Raw genomic sequence first — 21,277 nt, forward strand, 5'->3', positions numbered from 1 at the left:
ATAAATAGGAGTAGACCATATCATCCCTCGAGCCTGTTCCACCATTCAATACAATCATGGCTGATCTGCCTCAACTCCACTTTCCTGCTCATTGGCTGAAAGGTATGATTCTGTGAGTATGACAGTATGTCAGGCTGTTGCTTAACTAGTCTGTGGGACAGCTCTCCCAATTTTGCACAAGTCCCCAGATGTTTGTGAGGAGGATGTTGCAACTTTGCAGGGTTGACTGGGCTGGGTGTGCCTTTGTTGTATTCAAAATGTCTAGGTCGATGGCAGGTGTTCCGTCCGGTTTTATTCTTCGACTCTTTCGTAGCTGTTTGACATAACTGAGTGGCTTGCCAGGCCATTTCAGAGGGCAGTTAAAAGTCAATCACCTTGCGTGTGGGTCACAAGTCACATCTAGCCCAGACTGGGTGAGGACTGCAGATTTTCTTCCCTAGGGGGCATTAGAGAACCAGATAGGTTTTTTTAATGACAATCTGGTAGTTTGATGATCACCATTACTGAGACTAGCGCTTTATTCTAGCATTGCTCCATCCATCAATATTGGCGACCATGTTCTGGAAGTGGTTCAAGAGTTCACCTACCTAGGCTCAACTATCACCAGTAACCTGTCTCTAGATGCAGAAATCAACAAGCGCATGGGAAAGGCTTCCACTGCTATGTCCAGACTGGCCAAGAGAGTGTGGGAAAATGGCGCACTGACACGGAACACAAAAGTCCGTGTCAGGCCTGTGTCCTCAGTACCTTGCTCTATGGCAGCGAGGCCTGGACAACGTATGTCAGCCAAGAGCGACGTCTCAATTCATTCCATCTTCGCTGCCTCTGGAGAATACTTGGCATTAGGTGGCAGGACCGTATCTCCAACACAGAAGTGCTCGAGGCGGCCAACATCCCCAGCTTATACACACTACTGAGTCAGCGGCGCTTGAGATGGCTTGGCCATGTGAGCCGCATGGAAGATGGCAGGATTCCCAAAGACACATTGTACAGCGAGCTCGCCACTGGTATCAGACCCACCGGCCGTCCATGTCTCCGCTTTAAAGACTGCAAACGCGACATGAAATCCTGTGACATTGATCACAAGTCGTGGGAGTCAGTTGCCAGCGTTCGCCAGAGCCGGCGGGCAGCCATAAAGACGGGGCTAAAGTGTGGCGAGTCGAAGAGACTTGGTAGTTGGCAGGAAAAAAGACAGAGGCGCAAGGAGAGAGCCAACTGTGTAACAGCCCTGACAAACAAATTTCTCTGCAGCACCTGTGGAAGAGCCTGTCACTTTAGAATTCGCCTTTATAGCCACTCCAGGCGCAGCTTCACAAACCACTGACCACCTCCAGGCGCGTATCCATTGTCTCTCGAGATAAGGAGGCCAAAGAAGAAGAAAAAAAGGACTGACCAAGACACTCGATGACCTTGAGTGCAAGTATGATCAAATAGCAAAGCAGGTTACCTCCAAAATCATGCATGTCCAAACACTGATTTCTGCCTACCTGACCACTGCTGCCTTTCTGAAAAGTTTCAGTACGCTATTTTTCTTCCCTCTTGACAACTCTGGAGACAGACCAAGCAACTAAGAGTTGAAACTTGCTACAATGTATTCTTTTGGGCCTCCTTATCTCGAGAGACAATGGATACGCGCCTGGAGGTGGTCAGTGGTTTGTGAAGCAGCGCCTGGAGTGGCTATAAAGGCCAATTCTGGAGTGACAGGCTCTTCCACAGGTGCTGCAGAGAAATTTGTTTGTTGGGGCTGTTGCACAGTTGGCTCTCCCCTTGCGCCTCTGTCTTTTTTCCTGCCAGCTACTAAGTCTCTTCGACTCGCCACAATTTAGCCCTGTCTTTATGGCTGCCCGCCAGCTCTGGCGAATGCTGGCAACTGACTCCCACGACTTGTGATCAATGTCACACGATTTCATGTCGCGTTTGCAGACGTCTTTATAACGGAGACATGGACGGCCGGTGGGTCTGATACCAGTGGCGAGCTCGCTGTACAATGTGTCTTTGGGGATCCTGCCATCTTCCATGCGGCTCACATGGCCAAGCCATCTCAAGCGCCGCTGACTCAGTAGTGTGTATAAGCTGGGGATGTTGGCCGCTTCAAGGACTTCTGTGTTGGAGATATAGTCCTGCCACCTGATGCCAAGTATTCTCCGAAGGCAGCGAAGATGGAATGAATTGAGACGTCGCTCTTGGCTGGCATACGTTGTCCAGGCCTCGCTGCCGTAGAGCAAGGTACTGAGGACACAGGCCTGATACACTCGGACTTTTGTGTTCCGTGTCAGTGCGCCATTTTCCCACACTCTCTTGGCCAGTCTGAACATAGCAGTGGAAGCCTTACCCATGCGCTTGTTGATTTCTGCATCTAGAGACAGGTTACTGGTGATAGTTGAGCCTAGGTAGGTGAACTCTTGAACCACTTCCAGAGCGTGGTCGCCAATATTGATGGATGGAGCATTTCTGACATCCTGCCCCATGATGTTCGTTTTCTTGAGGCTGATGGTTAGGCCAAATGTATATCCAGCCCAATAGAGCACAGGAGTGGTTGGAACAAATGACAGCCATGTTTTTCCCTTCCCCTCTGTCAGTTTAGATGTTGTATTCTTGGATTATTTTAGTTATATAGTTGAGTGTGACATAGTAATCAATTTAATACTGTATTTTCACTTGTAATGCTATACAATTCACATGACTAAGTGGAATTCCCTTAATTTTACTTTCATTTGGGTGATGGTTGGGAGAATTTCATGTTTTCTTAGTTTAAAAAATTCATTAGCATCGATTCAGAATTAGATGTTTAATGTAGAAGGTCACTGTACAGTTATGATGCATTTAATCACTTTGTTTAGGAGCTTTCTAACTTTTTGTAATCATGCCCAATAGCATTTGATACAGACTAGCGTTTGTACTAACTAATGGCTGGTTATTGCACTTGTTTCTAGTTGTATGTTTTGTACTGAGGCTTGGGATATCATGCTGCAGAGAGTAAAGGGTTGGCATTTCAAATATCTTATGGAGTAAACTCTACATTTGCATGAATTCAAATAATGCTACTGTCTAATACAAATTTCTGATATACTGAGTGTAAAGACGCGAATGTAGTCATTTGCAATGCAGAAAAAAAAAATTCCAGGAACAGTAGTATCGGAGCAACAATGTCTACGTACTCTTTTATCTTTCCATAAATAAAGCCAAGGTCTTATCTCTAGTTGCATAGAAAATAAAAATAACCTTTTGAATTAACTCACCCAGTTTCCACGTTGACCCTGACCACATTGTCACTGAAGCCCTTGTCCATGTTTGTCACCTTTTAGACACAATTTATCCAACACCATCTTCCAATAAACTCCTAATTTGTCCAGACCTCAGCCACCTGCACCAAGCTCTGTCTGCCTAGTAAGTATTCTTCTTAAGATTCAGTGTAAGTTCAGTGTACCTAGGCATCATACTCCAGCTGTAACACTTAATGATGCAAAATAAGACTATTTTAAAATAGTGGGTGCTTCTGAGCTGCAGCCTGAAATTGATGAGCCTTTTCTAATCAGCAGTGTTTCCTGACTAAACAGCAGTTGAATTCTGAGACCTTGGGCTGTGCTTACTCGTATTCAACAAACTTTCTGGTCATTAAAAGAAATAGATAAGTTTAAACAGCTGCAAACTTAGCAGAGTCTACATGGTGTATTGTCCTGTCATAAAACATTTATCACTTGCTGTGACTGGAGACCCATTGTTCAGACTAAGTGGTGTGATCTGGATGGTTCCCACTGTTCAACACTCCACCTGACCATAGCAAGTATCTTTGTATTAAAGTTTAGCCCCTTGGTGTTTTATTTCTCAAATAACCAGAAAGTGACAGGTTTTTTTTGTAGGTTTTAAAAATGGAAAGTCAGTTCCTTTATCCCAAAATTGTTGCAATTGTATCCACTCGAGCATTTGCATGCAAGCACAGACGAGAAGAGACAAATCGAGAAGGGAAAAAGGAAGGTGGTTTTCAATGGTGGGGGGAAAGGTTATGATAAAGCTGTTGAATTCCATTGAGAATCAAATTCTAGATGAACGCAGCCCTGAGATGATTGTAGATTGCTGTCTTGAATGAAGGTTCTGTTGCAGACGATGGGTTACTTCTAGCTCTCACTGCTGTATAATTAGATATTGGATTTTTTCAGCAGGGCATGTGCTTTCTGGCTTGCTGGAATGCCAGCTGTTACAAGTTACGTCTCTCCTGGGTGTCTGTGTGCATGCGTTTGTCCCTCTCCCCCTCCCTTGTTGCTTTGTCTGTCTCTTCTGTGTGTGTGTGTGTCTCTCTCTCCCCCTCTCTCTCTCTCTCTCTTTTTTTCAGGAAAAGCTGTTGCCTCTCACTTTCTGTTCGGAGACACTCTGGTTTCTCACCCATGGTAATCACACAATGGCCCAGGACATGTCTGCTTCACACCTCCTTTGTTTCAGAAGAATACATTCAATTCTGGAATGTTTTAGGATATATGGAGGATGAGTTCCATTAACATCTTTTAACTTTGAAGATTTGTCCTTTGTATTTTTCAGACAGTTTGAATATGCAAAAGACCAGTCCCTTTTTCTTCAGTGGCCAATTTGGACCATTGATTGCTTTTTAAAATAAAGGTTCATTTTTTAAGGGCAAAGTCTGTATTTTCATAAAACTTCAGAGTTAGTCCATGATTATTGTATAATCACCCTTCCAATGTGCTTGGCACCCATTAATGTGTATATTATCCTTGCCTACTTCCATTCTTACCCATTTGTAACCAGAGAATTTCCTGCAATGGCTTTACCCAACAGATTTCCCCTACCATTGAGAAATCACTTTGAAAATTACAGAATCTGAGTGGGAGGGAGGATATTTTCACCGTACCTTATCTCAAATTCTTGCTCCTGGCACTGTAACCAATATGGAAACTGGTGAGAAGAAGTGGGTGAAGGGCTGCTTTATGCTGAGAATGCCACATTAATCAGCTCTCCCTTCACAGACCTGCAACTTTTCTAGTATGCACTTCCTAGTTATTTGGAATGGTCCTTGACTCCATCAGCTGGAGACAGTCACCCTCTTTGGATTAGATGCATTTTCATTTGATTGCTGGCACTGTTTTTTCGGTGATATCTCTTTAGGGAAAAACAGGGCAAAAAAAAGCAGAAGCAAAGTCAGGGGATGGCCAAGATTTTCAGCCCATTGAAGCCTGACCTCGAGCATTTTAAGTCTCCCACTATTGATATCCATCAGCGACTGTGCATTCCTTACTTTTGTTAATACCTCCACAAAAATTTAGAGATGTTGCAGTTTAATTGTAAAAGCAAGGATGGGTGGACAGCTTTAAAAAAAAAAAAAATTCAGTGAGGGCATTGATGAATAGAAGAAGGGAATAGGGAAGAAAAGGAGACATCATTCTAATTTTATCTGCCTTGTTAACAAATGGAACATAAGAGGCACAATTCAGCCTCTTCTGCCCACCAGCTGAACAGAATTCCCCTTCTCTCTTCTCAACTTAAACTGCAAAAATAATAAAATTGTGTGAAGAAAACAAAATGTCAGGAATATGTGAGCAAATGATGCCACAATTTACTGCTGTAAAATGTTGATAGAAAATGTGATCAATTTTATGACAACAGAAAGCAAGGGTAAGTGTGGATGGGAAGTGCACACAGTACCCAAAACATTTAATATCACCCAAGTTATGAATCTTAAATTAGCATAGCTTCAAGCATGTCAAAATATAAGCTAAATAGAGCTGTTTAATGAGATTATTGTAAGTACAGTGGAACATAGGAAGATAGGAACAGGAGTAGGCCATTCAGCCCCTCGAGCCTGTCCCGCCATTCAATGAGATTATGGCTGATCCGCGGCCTAGCTCCATATACCTGCCTTTGGCCCATATCCCTTAATATCTTTGTTTAACAAAAATCTATCTATCTCAGATTTGAAATTAACAACTGTTCTAGCTTCAGCTAGTGTTTGTGGGAGTGAGTTCCAAACCTCTACTGCCCTTTGCGTGAAGAAGTGCTTCCTAACATCTCTCCTGAACGGTCTGGTCCTAATTTTTAGACTATGCCCCCTAGTTTTAGAATCTCCAACCAGTGGAAATAGTTTATCTTTATCTAGCCTGTCTTTTCCTGTTAATATCTTGAAGACTTCAATCAGATCACCCCTTCACTTTCTAAATTCTAGCGAAAACAGGCCTAATTTGTGTAATCTCTCCTCGTAACTTAACCTCTGTGGTCCAGGTATCATTCTTGTAAACCTACGTTGCACTCCCTCCAAGGCCAATACATCCTTCCTAAGGTGTGGTGCCCAGAACTGCTCACAGTACTCCAAGTGGGGTCTAACCAGGGTTTTGTACAGTTGCAGCATAACCTCCTGTGTCTTTATACTCCAATCCTCTGGATATAAAGGCTAACATTCCATTCGCCTTTTTGATTATTTTCTGCACTTGCTCGTGGCATTGTAAAGATCTATGCACCCGAACCTCCACGTCTCTTTGGACATCCACTGTACTTAACCTCTTCCCATTTAGAAAGTACCCTGCTCTATCCTGTTTTGGTCCAAAATGGATAACCTCACACTTGCCCGCATTGAAATTCATCTGCCACAGTTTTGCCCACTCACCTAGTCTGTCAATAGCTCTTTGCAATTTTATGCTATCATCTCGACTGCTACAATGCCACCTAACTTTGTATCATCAGCAAATTTGGATATATGACTTACTATGCTACAGTGCTTTTTTTGTGATTCCGAGCTCATTTAAAGGTAAAGTGTAAAATGCAGTTTTTTCTTTTTTAGGTTCTGCATTTTGTAAGTGAAATTTGAAGATCAGAATGGTTCGATCTAACTCTCGATCTCATTCGTCGAGATCAAGGTCTCGTTCTCGCTCTAGCTCTAGATCAAGATCTCATTCTAGATCACGTTCCAGGAAAAAGAGATATAGGTAATGGTTTTGGATGCTGTTTAATTTTTAATGGAAGATCAGAGTATTTTAACTGTGTAGTTTGGATAATATGTTTTTGCAAAATGTTGTTTTGATGAACTATTGTAGTTTATATACATAAAATTAATGCTTTTATCCCAAACAGTTTGGTTATTTGTTGGACAATGATCAGATCTATAGGGCACAAAGATTTGTGAAGCTTTGTTTTTTAAAAAAATGTGCTTTTGCAGAGTGGTGGTGTGCACACCGAGAATAGAATAGCTTTGCACTTTCAGGGCTCAGGGTCAGCATGAAGTACTCTTAAATCAGATACAGTACAGACAGATGCAATTTAAATTTCCATCTGCTCTGTCCTGCAATGTACAGTATCTCCAGAAGAATATTTCCTACTGTAACATTTTGATCACACCACAATGGTCGAAACATAATCAATAATTGCTTTTAAAAGCAAAGTGCATAAATACTTCCAACAGTAAAAGTTAAAGCATATAGGAAATGACAGGAACATAGGACTAAACAGAGAACTCTTTTCAGAGAGTCAGTATTGGCACAATGGAACAAATGGCCTGTGCTGTAAAATCTATGATTCTACCAATCTTAATTGCGACTTTGAGTAAATCTGTTAATCAGTGGTTAGTTTTATGCTTGGGATTTAGACCCACAAAGAACTGGGTTGACACTGATTACTATAGGATTCTTTAATCTCGTCCAATGAGATTGGATTCAAACCTAGGTCCCAAAGGTGAAAGTCTCAACTCGTGTCATACAGTAACTTTTTAAAATTTCTATTCACACAAATTGTTCTTTTCAGTATAACAATTATTTCTTCACATTACTTTTTTTTATAGTTTCAAATTTTTTCTTTTATGATCAAGGCTAGAATTTAAATAAAAAGAAATGTAACAATATCAGAAGCCATACATACAGTAATTAAAAACACATCTGTTTGGTTAAGCACAGAAGTAGTATTCTGATATTTTTAGTATTTGCATCCAGAACACCCAGGTTTTTACACTATGCTACTTTTGGTCAGAGATATGCGCTATATATCTGTGGGGTGCCTGCAGGGAGACATCCATGCATTAGCTTGTGTTAATTGTATGAATGTGACTAGGCATATGGCATTCTTATTACTTTTCACAATTGGTGGTTCTAAATCATTGAAATGAATGTTAAGCCAACTTTTTCATTGAATCTCGTAATTGAAGTATTATACAACTGCTCATTGCTGGCTAAGTTTATACTGGGGTTCAGTCATAGAGTCATAGTGATTTGAATAAGAAAGCTCCTTTAGAAATTACACTAATGAATGTAACTTTTTTTTATAGCCTTATTGACCTTCACAGATTCTGTGATTCTATATGCAGTGCAAGTGCATAATTTCCAGGATTGAAAGATAAATAGCTGACAACTTATGTTAAAGATTTATTTTCAAGGCATTATGCCCAATAATTATCTGAAAGGGCAAACTAGAAGGAAGCATTTGGTGGAATGAAAAACCTCCAGCCGTGTGAGATTTGTATTATTGGGTTTGCCTTTCTTTGAAAATGAGCAGAAATGCCATTTATGTTTTAAGCATGTAGAAACAGAAATTTTGTTTGTATAGTTGCTCAGGATGAAAACATGGTTCCATTTCTATGACAAATCCAGTAACATAGGCCTCAGTCAGCTGCCTTTCTTCTGTCTTTTTTTTTTCAGAAGTTGGATTTTGAAGATTGAGTGGGTTGAGTAGAATCCATCATAAAGACAAAAAAACGACTTGCATTTATATAGCATCTTATTACGTCTCTCAAAGTGCTTCACTTGCAATGAACTACTTTTTGAAGTGGAGTGACTTATATAGGCAAATACGGCAACCATTTTGTGCACAAGATCCCAGAAACCGCAGTGAGATGAATGGCAGTTAATCTGATAGGGCAAATTATGTGTATTCTGTGGAAGGAATGAGCCTGATGGATTGAATACTGTATATTCTTAAAGTCAAATGTACTTGTAGTCTGGTTTAAAAACTGTAATTTTTTTCTATTACACATTTTTGTGTGTTTTATAAATTCATTTGTTTTTCAGCATGTTGAAAAGCTGCTAATGTAGTCTTCAGGATATTTCAGTTGCTTATTTAAGTATGTGTTGAAAGAATGCTTACTGAATCTTGAGTGGTTTAGCTGCTGTTCATCCAGTTGAGTTATAGTAAAACTGGTAATAACTTGCTCTGTACACTGACATTGCTTCTGTGATCTTTAACTCTCGCAGCTTTTAACTGAGTAAAAGGGGAAATAATTTTTAAACTCTAAAAATGAGCTTGAATTTCTGTCAGTTGGGAGATGTGCTGTAATGGAAAACTTGCTGTATTACAGTTAATATTGCTTTTTGTGATTTGGACTGTTACTTATGGAATAAACAGTGCTATTTGTTGTGACACTTTTTTTTCCTGTGGATTCTCAGTTCTAGATCGCGTTCCAGATCCTACTCTCGATCTCGTAGTAGAGATCGTAACTATTCCAGAGATTATCGGGATTATCGTGGTAACAGAGGAATGAGACGCCCCTATGGCTATCGTGGAAGAGGGCGAGGATATTATCAAGGAGGTCCACGATATTATCGAGGAGGCTACAGGCTTAACTGGCAGAATCGAAGACAGTCTCGTAGTCCACGACGAGGCCGTTCAAGGTCAAGAACACCAAAACGTAGATCCATATCTCAACGATCCAGAAGTCGATCTCGACAGTCACATCGATCTTCCTCTCCTAGGTCACGTGGCTCATCGTCTTCCCGTTCTTCATCTCGCCACAGCCGATCCCCAGTGACTTCAAAACGGCGCAGGTCCCTGGACAAACGTGCAAAGAAAACCGAGGGAACAGCTCCACAAGAGGTGTCTGGAAAGGTCAAGCCAATAGAAAAGGCTGCAACAGATGTAAAATGTGAATCTGATTCTACTAAGGTGCACAGTGAGTTTCGTAAAACTCCTCCTATCCGCAGTGAAAGCTGGGCAGGGCTTTCAACCTACAATGACAATAGTCCAAGATCCCGTCACAGTCTGTCTTCACTTCCCAGCCCAACTAGCCTCAGCCCAACACATTCTGTTCCTTCCCATCACAGTTTGTTGCAGGCTGCGCCACCTCGGCTGAGCTCATCACAGACCAGTCCACCATCCTCCAGTTTGCAGCACAGCCCTGAACAGCATAGCTCCTCTGGGCATAGCGCATCACAATACAGTCCTTCTCAGTGTAGTCCAATACGGAAAAGCCCGACAAAAGTTGTTCCAGCGCAACACAGTGTTCCAAGGGAAGAAGCTCGACTGAAACTGTCTGCTTTTTCTGGTGATACTGTGGACCAAGAGCTTCCTAAAGCCAAGTACATGAAAAGGTAAACGTGTTTTCTTTCTTTGCTTTCTGAAGGCAATTTTTGTTCTCAACAGCAGCTTAAATGATGGCGTACTCCTTGAATATATATGTATTCAAAACTTGCTTTAGAAGAGAGCAACAATATAAAAATTGGTATTAAAAATGTTAGAATTTGAGGATTCACTTGCCTTTGCTCAAAAGCTGTGTTATCACTATTTTACTAGTAATGGATCAAATTTCTAGTGCTTATTATGCTTTCTTCAGTGTATGTTGCTCAGAACCAAAACTAATTTGATTTAAGTTATATATTCTTGCATGAAGCAGTCCATGCCCACATACAGCAAGAACTGGATAACATTTCAGGCTTGAGCTGATAAGTGGCAAGTAACATTTGTGCCAGGCAATGACCATCTCCAACAAGAGAGAATCTAACCACCTCCCCATGTCATTTAGCAGCATTACTTACACTGATTTCCCCGCCATCAACATTCTAACTGTCACCATTGACCAGAAACCTAACTAAATACTGTGAATACTTGAGCAGATCAGAGGCTGGGTATTCTGTGATGAGTAACTAACCTCCAAAGTCTTTCCAGCATCTGTAACACACAAGTCAGGAGTGTGATGGAATACTCTTCACTTGCCTGGATGAGTGTAGTTCCTATGACACTCAAGAAGCTCAACACTATCCAGAACAAAGCAGCCCTCCTGATTTGGCACCCCCTCCACCACAAATGCAGTATGGCAGCAGTGTGTACCAGCTATAAGATGCACTGCAGTAACTTGTCAAGGCTTCATCAACAGTACCTTCCAAACCTGCAACCTCTACTACCTGGAAGGACAAGGGTAGCAGACACATAGGAACACCACCACCTGCAAGTTCCCCTCCAAGTCTGGCACCATCCTGATTTTGAAATATATCGCCATTCCTTTGTTGCTGGGTCAACTGCTTGGAATACCCTACCTAACAGCACTGTTGGTGAAACCTACAGCACACAAACTGCAGTGTTTTGAGAAAGTGGCTTACCACCTCCTCAGGGGCAGTTGGGGATGGGCAATAAATGCCGTCCTTGCCAGTGCCGCCCGTATCCCATGAGCAAATTTTACAAAAAAGTTATCCAACGATGCTGAAGAAAGTAAGGGTGGAAATTGTGGTGGTACTGGCCATAATCTTCCAACCCTCCTTATATGCAGGGGTGATGCCAGATAACTGGAAAACTGCAAATGCTATGCCCTTGTTCCAAGCTTTGAGACGATAATCAGGGACAAAATTAAGTCACTAGGACAAATACAAATTATTTAGGGAAAGCTAGCATTGGTTTGTTAAAGGCAGATCATGTTTAACCAACTTGACCGAGTTTTTTGATGAGGTAAGAAATGGTTGATGAGGGTAATGCGGTTGATGTGTACATGGACTTCCAAAAGACATTTTGATAAAGTGCCACATAATTGAATTGACAGTTGAAGCCCATGGAATAGAAGGGAAAATGTTAGGATGGATATGAAGTTGGCTGAGTGATGGGAAACGGAGGTAGTGGTGAACAGTTTTTTTTTGGACTGGAGGAAAGTATACAGTGGGGTTCCTCAGGTACTAGAATCACTGCTTTTCTTGATGTATCTTAATGACCTAGACTTGGATATGTAGGAAACACTTTCAAAATTTGGGGATGGGACAACATTTGGAAGTATTGTGAACTGTGAGGCAGGCTGGTGGACGTGTGGCAGATGAACTTTCATGCAGAGATGTGTGAAGTGATTCATTTTGGCAAGAAGACCGAGGAGAGGCAATGTAAAATAAAGGGCACAGTTCTACAGGGGTTGCAGGAACAGAGACACCTGGCGGTATATGTGCACAAATCATTGAAGGTAGCAGGGCAGGTTGAGAAAGTGGTTTAAAAAGGCATATGGGAACCTAGACTTTATAGAGGCATAGAGTTCCTTTCATAAAACGCTCTGGTTTGTCCTTAACTGGAGTATTGTGTCCAATTCTGGGCACTGCACTTTTGGAAGGATGTGAAAGCTTTAGAGAGGATGCAGCAAAGATGTACGAGAATAGTTCCAGGGCTGAAGGACTTCAGGTAGGGGAATAAATTGGCAAAGCTGGGGTTGTTCTCTTTGGAGGAGATTGAGAGGAGATGTGATAGAGGTGTTCAAAATTGCGAGGGGTACGGACAGAGTAGATAGAAACCTTTCCCATTGCTGGAAAGGTTGAGAGCCATTGGTTACCTGATTTAAGGTGATTGGAAAAAGACCAAAGGTGACATGTGGAATAACTTTATGTATGAGTGGTTAGGATCTGGAATGCACAACCTGAGAGTGTGGTGGAGGCAGATTGGATTGTTGCTTTTGAAAGGGAATTGGATAAGCCCCTGAAGAGAGAAAATTTGCAGGGTTACGGGGAAAGGATGGGACTAGCTCAGAGAGACTTGCAGAGAGCTGGCATGGACACTACGGGCCAAATGGCTGTCTCCTGTATTGTAGCCATTCTATGATTTTTTTTTTATCAAGTTATCTTGTGCAACCCGAACCACTCTCAATTTGTTCTGCCATGGACCTCACTGGAATTTATTCTAAACTTGATTTGCTAAGTGCTGGTACCCATGGTTGAAATTCATCAAGTTCCTTTGAATAGAATGTGTAGGATTGATCAATTGGCTTAGACCTGATTTAAGAAATTGGAGAAGCTGGCATGTCTCCAAATCAGCAGTATCGAAGTTAGACCAGATAAATGTAAAGAATTTCTATACATAAAAACAAATAAATTAAAAAGTGATCAATTTTATAATTTGCCTAAGCTTTGCTTTTGGATAAAATACATTAGAGAAGTGATTAAAAATACTGATTTAAGAGCATTCTGTTATGGACTCTACTTCCTGTTTCAGTAGCAATCAAACTTTTCAACAAATCATGAACTTTTAAAATGGATAATTGCAGAAGAACTTTTTGTTGCATTTCACTTTTTCATCCTCTTTTAATAGGTACGTCGAGAATGAGGAGAGTAGAACCTTTGTTTTGGACAGAGGAGATGGAAGAGAGAAAGATGCTCAAAAGGAAAGGGGTTTGGAGAAAGACAAGGCAAGGGGGAGGGAATGGGGAGATAAAGGAGGTGTAGATTATGGTAATTCTAAAGGTGAGTACTTTAGAAAGGAAGCAGAAAAAATGTCTTACTTAACTGAGTCCCCAGAAAGGCACAGACAGTCTTTTATGGATGGATTGTCTGATGAATTAGATCATTACCGACCTAAATATCAGTACAGTGTGACCAATCAAGTAGAGAAGGAAAAGGGCTATGGAACTGAGTCCCATTGGGATTTTGACTATGAGGAAAGTAAATATAAAGCAAAAATTGTAGTCAAAGGAACAAAAGACCATGATCGGTATGAAGATGAGAGGTCTTACAAATTTAATGTGGCTAGCTTTTCATCAAGTGCAGTAAAAGAGAAGCTTAGGGAAGAAGACAAATATGCAGAGAAAAAATATGAGGAAAGAACAGCACCAAAGAAAGAACCAGTCTCACCTGAGTTGGCGAAAGGTGAAAAGTTCAAAGAACTCTATGATCCAAGCTCTTCGTTGCCACAACAAAAGAACACGGATGTCCGAGAAAGAGATAAAATGTCTTTCACAGGGGAAAGTCCACCTGGAATCAAACCTGTAGCCACTACATCATGTCAGCCTGAAGTGAAATTGAAAATGACTGCAGCCCAGTTTGAAGACTCTGTGCGGTAAGTTGGTGTGCATTATTTTTGTGTTGTGGTTCTTTGTAGAATGTGGCTTTCTTGTTGAATTGTTGCATATATGCTTAAAATCTTAGTGAAATTAACGTTTGTAATCTTGTACATAATTTAGTCATAATGAGTCCATGCAGTTTTTCTCCTCCTGAGTGTCCTTTTTCCAGTTGAGGTTAGAAAGCTGAGTAAATAATTTGTTGTAAATAATGGTTATCTGAAAGTAATTAGCAGTGTTCATTTGCATCAGTGGTTTATTTGTCTATTTTTAAAAAAAAAGTTACTTAAGCTCACTGAGAAAATTATGAAATATAATATAAATAGAAAGATAGGTTGGTGATCTATTGATTTTTGATGTGAATTGTTTAATATCTTCTGTCCTTGTCATTCAGTGCTTCCTCTGTATAAACAGAAATTGACAGATCTCCCAACAATAGGCATATTTCGATAATAGTAGCTTTCATGGCTTGGCATTTCAAAAATCACCCACAGGCAATGTAAGGTTGAGCTAATTTGAAATATACAAACATACAAAATTGGTCCATCAATCCCGCCATATACCATAATGGCAGGACCATCATAGAGGCCTGCTTTAGGTCGGGAAAAAGAACCTGACCCGAACCACAGCGGACCCGAGCCTGACCCAGCCCGAGTCCCTCCGCTTTTGCCCTGAGCACGACCCAACCCGCACCTGCCACTTCTCGGCCCAACCCAACCATCTCTTTACTTACCTTCGTGACACCGAACCTGCAGGAAGCTGCAGCGCATGCATGAGACGTCATAGTGGCGTCACTCGCTCGCTGCACAGACTCCGTTTCGTCCCGGACTCCTAGCTCAGGTAAGTTTTTTTTTTTTTTTTTTTTTTTTATTTATTTCAATACTTATCAACAGAGCACTTGCCATGTGTGTCCGGCCCAACTCGATCTGGACTCGGCCCGACCCGACTCTAATCCGACACACGTCGTCAGGTTCGGGTCGGGTAGCAGGCCTCTAGACCATCGTGACTAAGCAGTTCTTTCCCTTCCCCCAACCGCCACCTCACACCCACCCCCCAGCAGCCATGTAATCTCCTGGGAGAGGTGAGAAAAACAGTAAACACCCAGAGCCAATAAGGGGGAAAAAGTAGCCAGTAAAGTCCTCTCTGACCCACTTATGCAATGGAAATCTGTTCAGGGGATCACATGGAGTAGGTGTTTCCCATAAAGACACTTACCTTCTATATAATGTGACCAGTCCAGTTCCCTTTTTTAAGGCATGTGGAGACTCCGCACCCTCCGCACCAGCTGGCAATGTATTCGGGAGCTCTTAATTCTCTGGGAAAAGAAAAACTGCCTGATATATACTCTAATCCTATCTTACATGTTCAAGTCCCCTTGTCCTCCCCAATCTGTTAAACTGGAGTGATCCATCTGAGTGCTATCCAGTCCTTTTTAAATTATTTTATTGACCTTTGGAACAAAATATTGTAATTTCCTTTCAATAGAAAATATTTCTTGGGTCAAGTAAGTTTTTAGAAGGCATCCTATTCCAAGGCAGACAAGCCTCATTTCACGTTCAAGTAGACTTTATACTATGGTTAAAAGATACCAAGTATAGTAACACAGTGATGTTACTGTACTAGTAAAGCACAGACGTGAGTTCAACCCACCATGACAGGTGGGGAATTTAAATTCAATAAAATAAATAAATCTGGAATAAAAATCGAGCATCAGTAATGGTGACCATGAAAGTAGTGAATTGTTGTAAAAATCCAACTAGTTCACAAAGTCCTTTAGGAAAGGTGACCTGCCGTCTTTGCCTGAATGTGACACCGGAACCACAGCAATGTGGTTGACACTTAACTGCCCTCTGGAATGGCCTATAAAACCTCTACGATGGACAGCAGTTCAAGAAGGTGGCTCACCACCGCCACCTTCTCCAGGACAATTGGGGATGAATAGCGACACCCACATCCCACGAATGAATAAATAATTCAAAGAGGGAGTGACAGTAAGGAGTTAGAAAGAAGAGTCCTCCACTGCTTCAGTAAATCCCCGTCAGGGATTTTCATTCACTTGTACAAGTGGAAACTGATGAGGCAGTGCATATTTGATTCAGTGAAGGGAGCTGTTTGGACATGTTCTGTCCTTCATGTCTTACAACCTTCTCAAATTCAGAGAAATGCCTTCCTCAGAATGGTTAGTGTATTTAGCCTACAGAAGTGCTGACTCTGGCATTAAAGGTTCTTGTACTTTCAGATAAGGTATCAGGAAAATTTGGGCTTCTATTCCTATTCATGCAGTATTCCAAGAAGGATGGGAAGATTCAGACCCATCCAGGGGATGTCAAACTCCTAAATATTGGAGATGTTGAAGATTGAATTACTAGTACTGTAAATAATTGTGCAGTATGACTGGGAGGCTGGTTGGCAACTGTGGCTTCAAAAAGTCAGTCATTTACGGAACAGAAGGAGACCATTCAGCCCTTTGAGTCCTTGCCAGCTCTCCACGGAGCTATCCAGTTAGTCCCACTCCCTTGCTCAATCCCCGTAGCCCTGCAAGTTTATTTCCTTCAAGTGGCCATCCAATTTCCTTTTGCAATCATTGGTTGTCTCCGTTTTCACCACCCTTGTGGGCAGCAAGTTCCAGGTCCTCAGCATCTACTGCATTTTTTTTTAAAGTTCTTCCGTTCCCCTTGCATCTCTTGCCCAAAATCTTCAATCTGTGTCTCCTAGTCCTTGTACCATTAGTTAATGGGAACAGTTTTTCCGTGTCTAACTTATCTAAGTCTGTCATAATCTTGTACACCCCTATTAAATCTCCCCATAATCTCCTTTGCTCTAAGGAGAACAATCCCAGCTTTTCCAACTTAACCTTGTAACTAAAATCCCCCATCCCGGGAACCATTCTGGTAAGTCTCCTCTGCATCCTCTCAAGGGCCCTCAATCCTTCCTAAACTGTGGTGGCCAGAACTGGATGCAGTACTCCAGTTGGGGCCTCACCAGAGCTTTATAAAGGTTCAGCATTACTTCCCTGCTTTTGAACTAAATGCCTTTATTTATGAAACCCAAGATCCCATATGCTTTACTAACAAAAATGTGAAGTCGCAAGTTTTGGCAGGATGAATGAGGAGAGGCAGTATAAAATGGTACAATATTAAAGGGGGTGCAGAAACAGAGACCTGGGGTTTACTTACACAAATCTGTAAAGGCCAAGCTGATAAGGCTGTAAAAGAATACAGGATGCTTGAATTTTGTGCCTCAACTTATAAAGTCAAAAACAAGGCAGTTGTCCTAAACTTTTTATAAATTACTGCTTAGGCCTCAGCTGAAGTGTTGTGTCCAGTGCTGAGCACCACACTTTAGGAATGATGTCAAGGCCTTGGAGAGGGTGCAGAGCAGATTTACATGCAATGATACCAAGAATGGCAAACTTCAGTAATGTGGAAAGACTAAAGAAGCTGCGATTGTACTTAGGGAAGATTTTAAGTGTTGAACACTATGAAGGATTTTGGTAGAGTAGAAACTGTTTCCACTGGTAGCAAGGACAACAACCACAGGGCACAGATTTAAGATAATTGGCAAAAGAACCAGAGGGAGATGAGCATTTTTTATGCAGTCAGTTCTGGAATGCACTACCTGAAAGGATGATTCAAGCAGATTCAGTAGTAACTTTCAAAAATGAATTGGATATATACTTTAAAAGGAGTAATTTGCAGGGCTATGGGGAAAGAGCATGAGTGTCGGAGTAACTGGATAGCTCTTTTTAAAGTGTCAACACAGACTCAATGGTCCCATTCGCTGCCTCCTGTGCTGTTAAATTCTATGAAATGAGGAATAAAATCAGGCAAAGATTGACCATTGTCAACAAATATGAAGGGTTGCAACAACTGAGAGTGAGTTTGGAGGGTGAAGGTGTGAGATGGGATCAGATGTTGGGCAACAAAGTTTTCTTGCATCCTGTTCAGGAGTGTGAGGGGTGTTGGCAGAGCCTTTCCAGATGTGTGAGTAGTATTCAAGTCTTGAACAGCTTGGACTTTATAGAAAGTTAAGAGTTATTGATGGGACAATATGTGTTTGCTCAAAAGACAGAAGCAGCTTTAGCAATGGATAAGAAGTGGAATTTTGGTTTCTGGTCAGGAGATGGTGAGGGTAAGAATTTTGAGAGGTGCAAAGGACTGTGGGTGGAGCAATAAAAAAGGCAATATAAATGTGGAATGTAAGTACAGCATTAACTTTGGGAGTTTTCTTCTGAGTTTCTTGCTGTCTAATATGGAACAGAAGTCTCATTTACAAATTAAGATCTGAGTTACTTTCTCAAATTTTAGTTTTTCTTTACATAACTCTCTTTCCAAGAACTCCCTTGTTAAATAGGAATAAACATCCATATTTTTCTGGCTATCTTTTTCTCTCCCTGGAAAAGTGCTGTGGCACAATTTAGTTTACCCTATAAATGCTATAGGAAAGAAAGGTTCCTTTTTTATTCTTGGCAACACTAGTAAGGCAGCATTAACAGACCTTGCTTAGTGGTGGCATTAAGAGTCATCCGCATAGCTTGAGACTGGAGTTACACATCTCCCATATCCGGTTGGGGGGGGCTGATTCCCTTTCTGAAGCATGTTAGTGATCCAGTTGAAATTTCATAACAATTCAGTTGCTTTCATGATCATAGCCCCTAAATTGCCATATTCATCAAATTCAATTTCACAACTCTGCAAATGGAATATGAATGCACGACCTCTGGATTGCTAGTCCTGTGCCAAACCACAGGCTGCTGTACCTGCTGTTGTTTGAGTACAGAGGAAAGTACATTGATTGATTGGTACCTATCTAAGTATAGCACACAGCAAAGCCATTAGAATGTAGTTTCTCTATCTTTACAGACCCGGAAGTTCTCTGACAACTGAGAGACTGCTTTCCAGTGCTCTTGTCCATTCCAGCAAGAAAGAGCAAGGATTCCGCTCTATCTTTGATCACCTTAAGTTGCCTCAGTTTTACAGAAGTTCATCAGAGTCATTTATTCAGCATATCGTGGCCCTGGTTCATCATGTTAAAGGTATGTTGGTACCTGGATAGATGCATCATTGTAACAAAAAAAAATGTTCGAGGCATTTTAATGTTTTGTTTGATCATCTCTTGATTCGGAGTCAGTTTAAACGTAATATAGCTAGATTTGTGCTGCCAAACTTGGCATCTTTTTATCACTGGGTACTGTTCAGTTTAAAAAAGATATACAGGTAAGCAATTATTTCTTGCAAGGGGGAAAGCATAGCTCTCAGTTCTGTGCATCATATGAAAATTGTCTATTTTTTTTCTGAAACATTATTTTCACTAAAGTAAATAGAGATGTAGAAATAAAATTGTATCACAACACTTGCAGTATTTTTGAGTACAGTGACCTGATGGTCTTTATGATATAATGGAAAAGTTTGCTCATATTCTTCAGAGCTTGAGGGTTAACTAAAGAATGAGCACTTTGAATGTTGCTTCTGCTCCCACAATAATGCTGAATTTTAAAAAATTCTTTGCATTAATTTTGTGTGTTCTTTTAACTGTTGACTCAGTTGAACATGTTTCAATGGATCTGGACATTCTCTTTAACCTCACACGATTGCCCATTGTTAATGTGTGAAGATGTACAGTACATGTTGGTAGGCTATTTTCTATGGGCAGCGGTGGGGGTGGGATGTGGTGTCTATCACAGCCAAGCTTAATGCCATCTGAGCATGTGAACTTCTAGTAGGGGTTCCTGGTTAGTGATCCAGAGAAGGAATCCTGGTTGCTAATTTACTACCTGCTCCTTCCTAATTAGGAGGTTTGAGATTAGTTGTAGCATTCCGACAGATCCCTTGGCTGTTAGCTATGTAGTGCTGTCAACTGCTGAGCCATCAGAAGAGCTTGAATATTTACAATTTTTGTATGAAAAGTTTGAATAAGTAGTATAGCTGAGCAGTTACTGTATTGTCCTAACAATGGAGGCTAAGTCTTTCCATTCTGTATTTAATTGGCCTGTCAAAGCTGACTTCCTTAAATTGGGTACAACCATTTTGCGACAGTAATGTTTTGTAGCTTTCTATTTACAAAGAATGAGTCTCACCTTTTACGAGCTTCATATTTGTAAAGAGATACATGAATCTACTTTTAATGGTAATCTTAATGAGGTCCAAAAATGTTGGTGATAACAATATGGAAGTTTTAAAATTGGCTACCAATGCACCGGGTTGAAATGATTTGGCATTTGATACCATAAACATATGCTAACTGTCCTATAAAACAGCATCATGGTTGGGCCGTTAAGCTTCCAAGCAGATAGTTAAGTTCTTGGATCCTTGGAGATGTTCCCTTTCTGGAAAAAAATTGACAAAGTGAGCCAGAAGGTAAGGAAGAACTTGTCACTTGAAAACAAAACTTTGCTGCCTGGGTGTTCTGGTATATCTGAAGCAGCCACATTAAAATAGTACTATTATAACTAAATAGATTCTAATAGGCTATGTAAAATGGCTACCGTCAACATTAGTGTAGGGGCAGTGCAATAAATGGGAATTGCAACTTTTGCCTTTTCTGAACACAGATTGCAGGAGCAGGCAACTTCACTGTGCATTTTCTGGATGTGCAGGTGCATTAGGGTGTTCTAACTCATTTGGCCGGTTGGAAAGCATCATCAAGAATGTTCCTTAACCAATGGAGCAGCTGTTTATCCTGTATAGATAGTTCAGCCTGGCCCGCTGCATCTGTGGGCTGAATTTTATCAGCACGCAGCGGCGCGCTGAGGGAAGAACTTAATTTGAACAGTATACCCTTTGTTGGAATAAAACCGAGCTCAAGCATTTCTGTCATGGTCTATTTATGTGTAATATTTTCAGGCATTATGAGGAACTAGTTATCACCACCTTAATGCCTGTTGTTTCAATTAATTCATTGTTTTGAAACAGCATACTTTTTTTACTTCAGGAAAATCATGCTGTGCAGCAGAAATTCAAGATGCTGAGGTTCAGCATTTAAAACCAGTATTCTGTGCAGTGATTTCAGTTAGCCAACCTATAAAAATGTTTGCTAAAATAATAGCAATACATAAATATCGCTTGTGCATTGGCTATGATAGCAAGAAAGGTTACGTGGTTACCAAAATAAGTTACTGCTATAAAAGTTGATTATAGGGCATTTTATGTGACTTGTTACAAGCACATAATCTAAGTGTGACAGTTCAGTGCAGTAATGTGGGAGTGCTCCATCTGCCCTCTCGGGTGGATGTGAAAGATCCTGTGGAATTGTTTGAAAAATAGCAGGGGAGTTCTACTCGTGTCCTGG

At 41.0% G+C, this 21,277-nt stretch overlaps 1 protein-coding gene across 7 annotated transcripts in view; it reads left to right on the forward strand.

The window, feature by feature from the left end:
• LOC137361195 (bcl-2-associated transcription factor 1-like) overlaps window positions 1–21,277 on the forward strand; it is a 58,276-nt gene that overhangs the window by 15,675 nt on the left and 21,324 nt on the right. For all 7 annotated transcript variants that reach the window (XR_010972110.1, XM_068026120.1, XM_068026124.1 and 4 more), the window contains exons 3-6: window positions 6,782–6,926; window positions 9,369–10,289; window positions 13,246–13,989; window positions 18,853–19,025. Coding sequence is in view for 6 of the 7 variants with exons in the window: in XM_068026120.1 (XP_067882221.1) it covers window positions 6,817–6,926; window positions 9,369–10,289; window positions 13,246–13,989; window positions 18,853–19,025 (1,948 nt within the window). In the remaining variant the exon portion in view is untranslated. The remainder of the gene's footprint in view (window positions 1–6,781; window positions 6,927–9,368; window positions 10,290–13,245; window positions 13,990–18,852; window positions 19,026–21,277) is intronic.

Source organism: Heterodontus francisci, chromosome 3, assembly GCF_036365525.1.
Source record: "Heterodontus francisci isolate sHetFra1 chromosome 3, sHetFra1.hap1, whole genome shotgun sequence".
NCBI lineage: Eukaryota > Metazoa > Chordata > Chondrichthyes > Heterodontiformes > Heterodontidae > Heterodontus > Heterodontus francisci.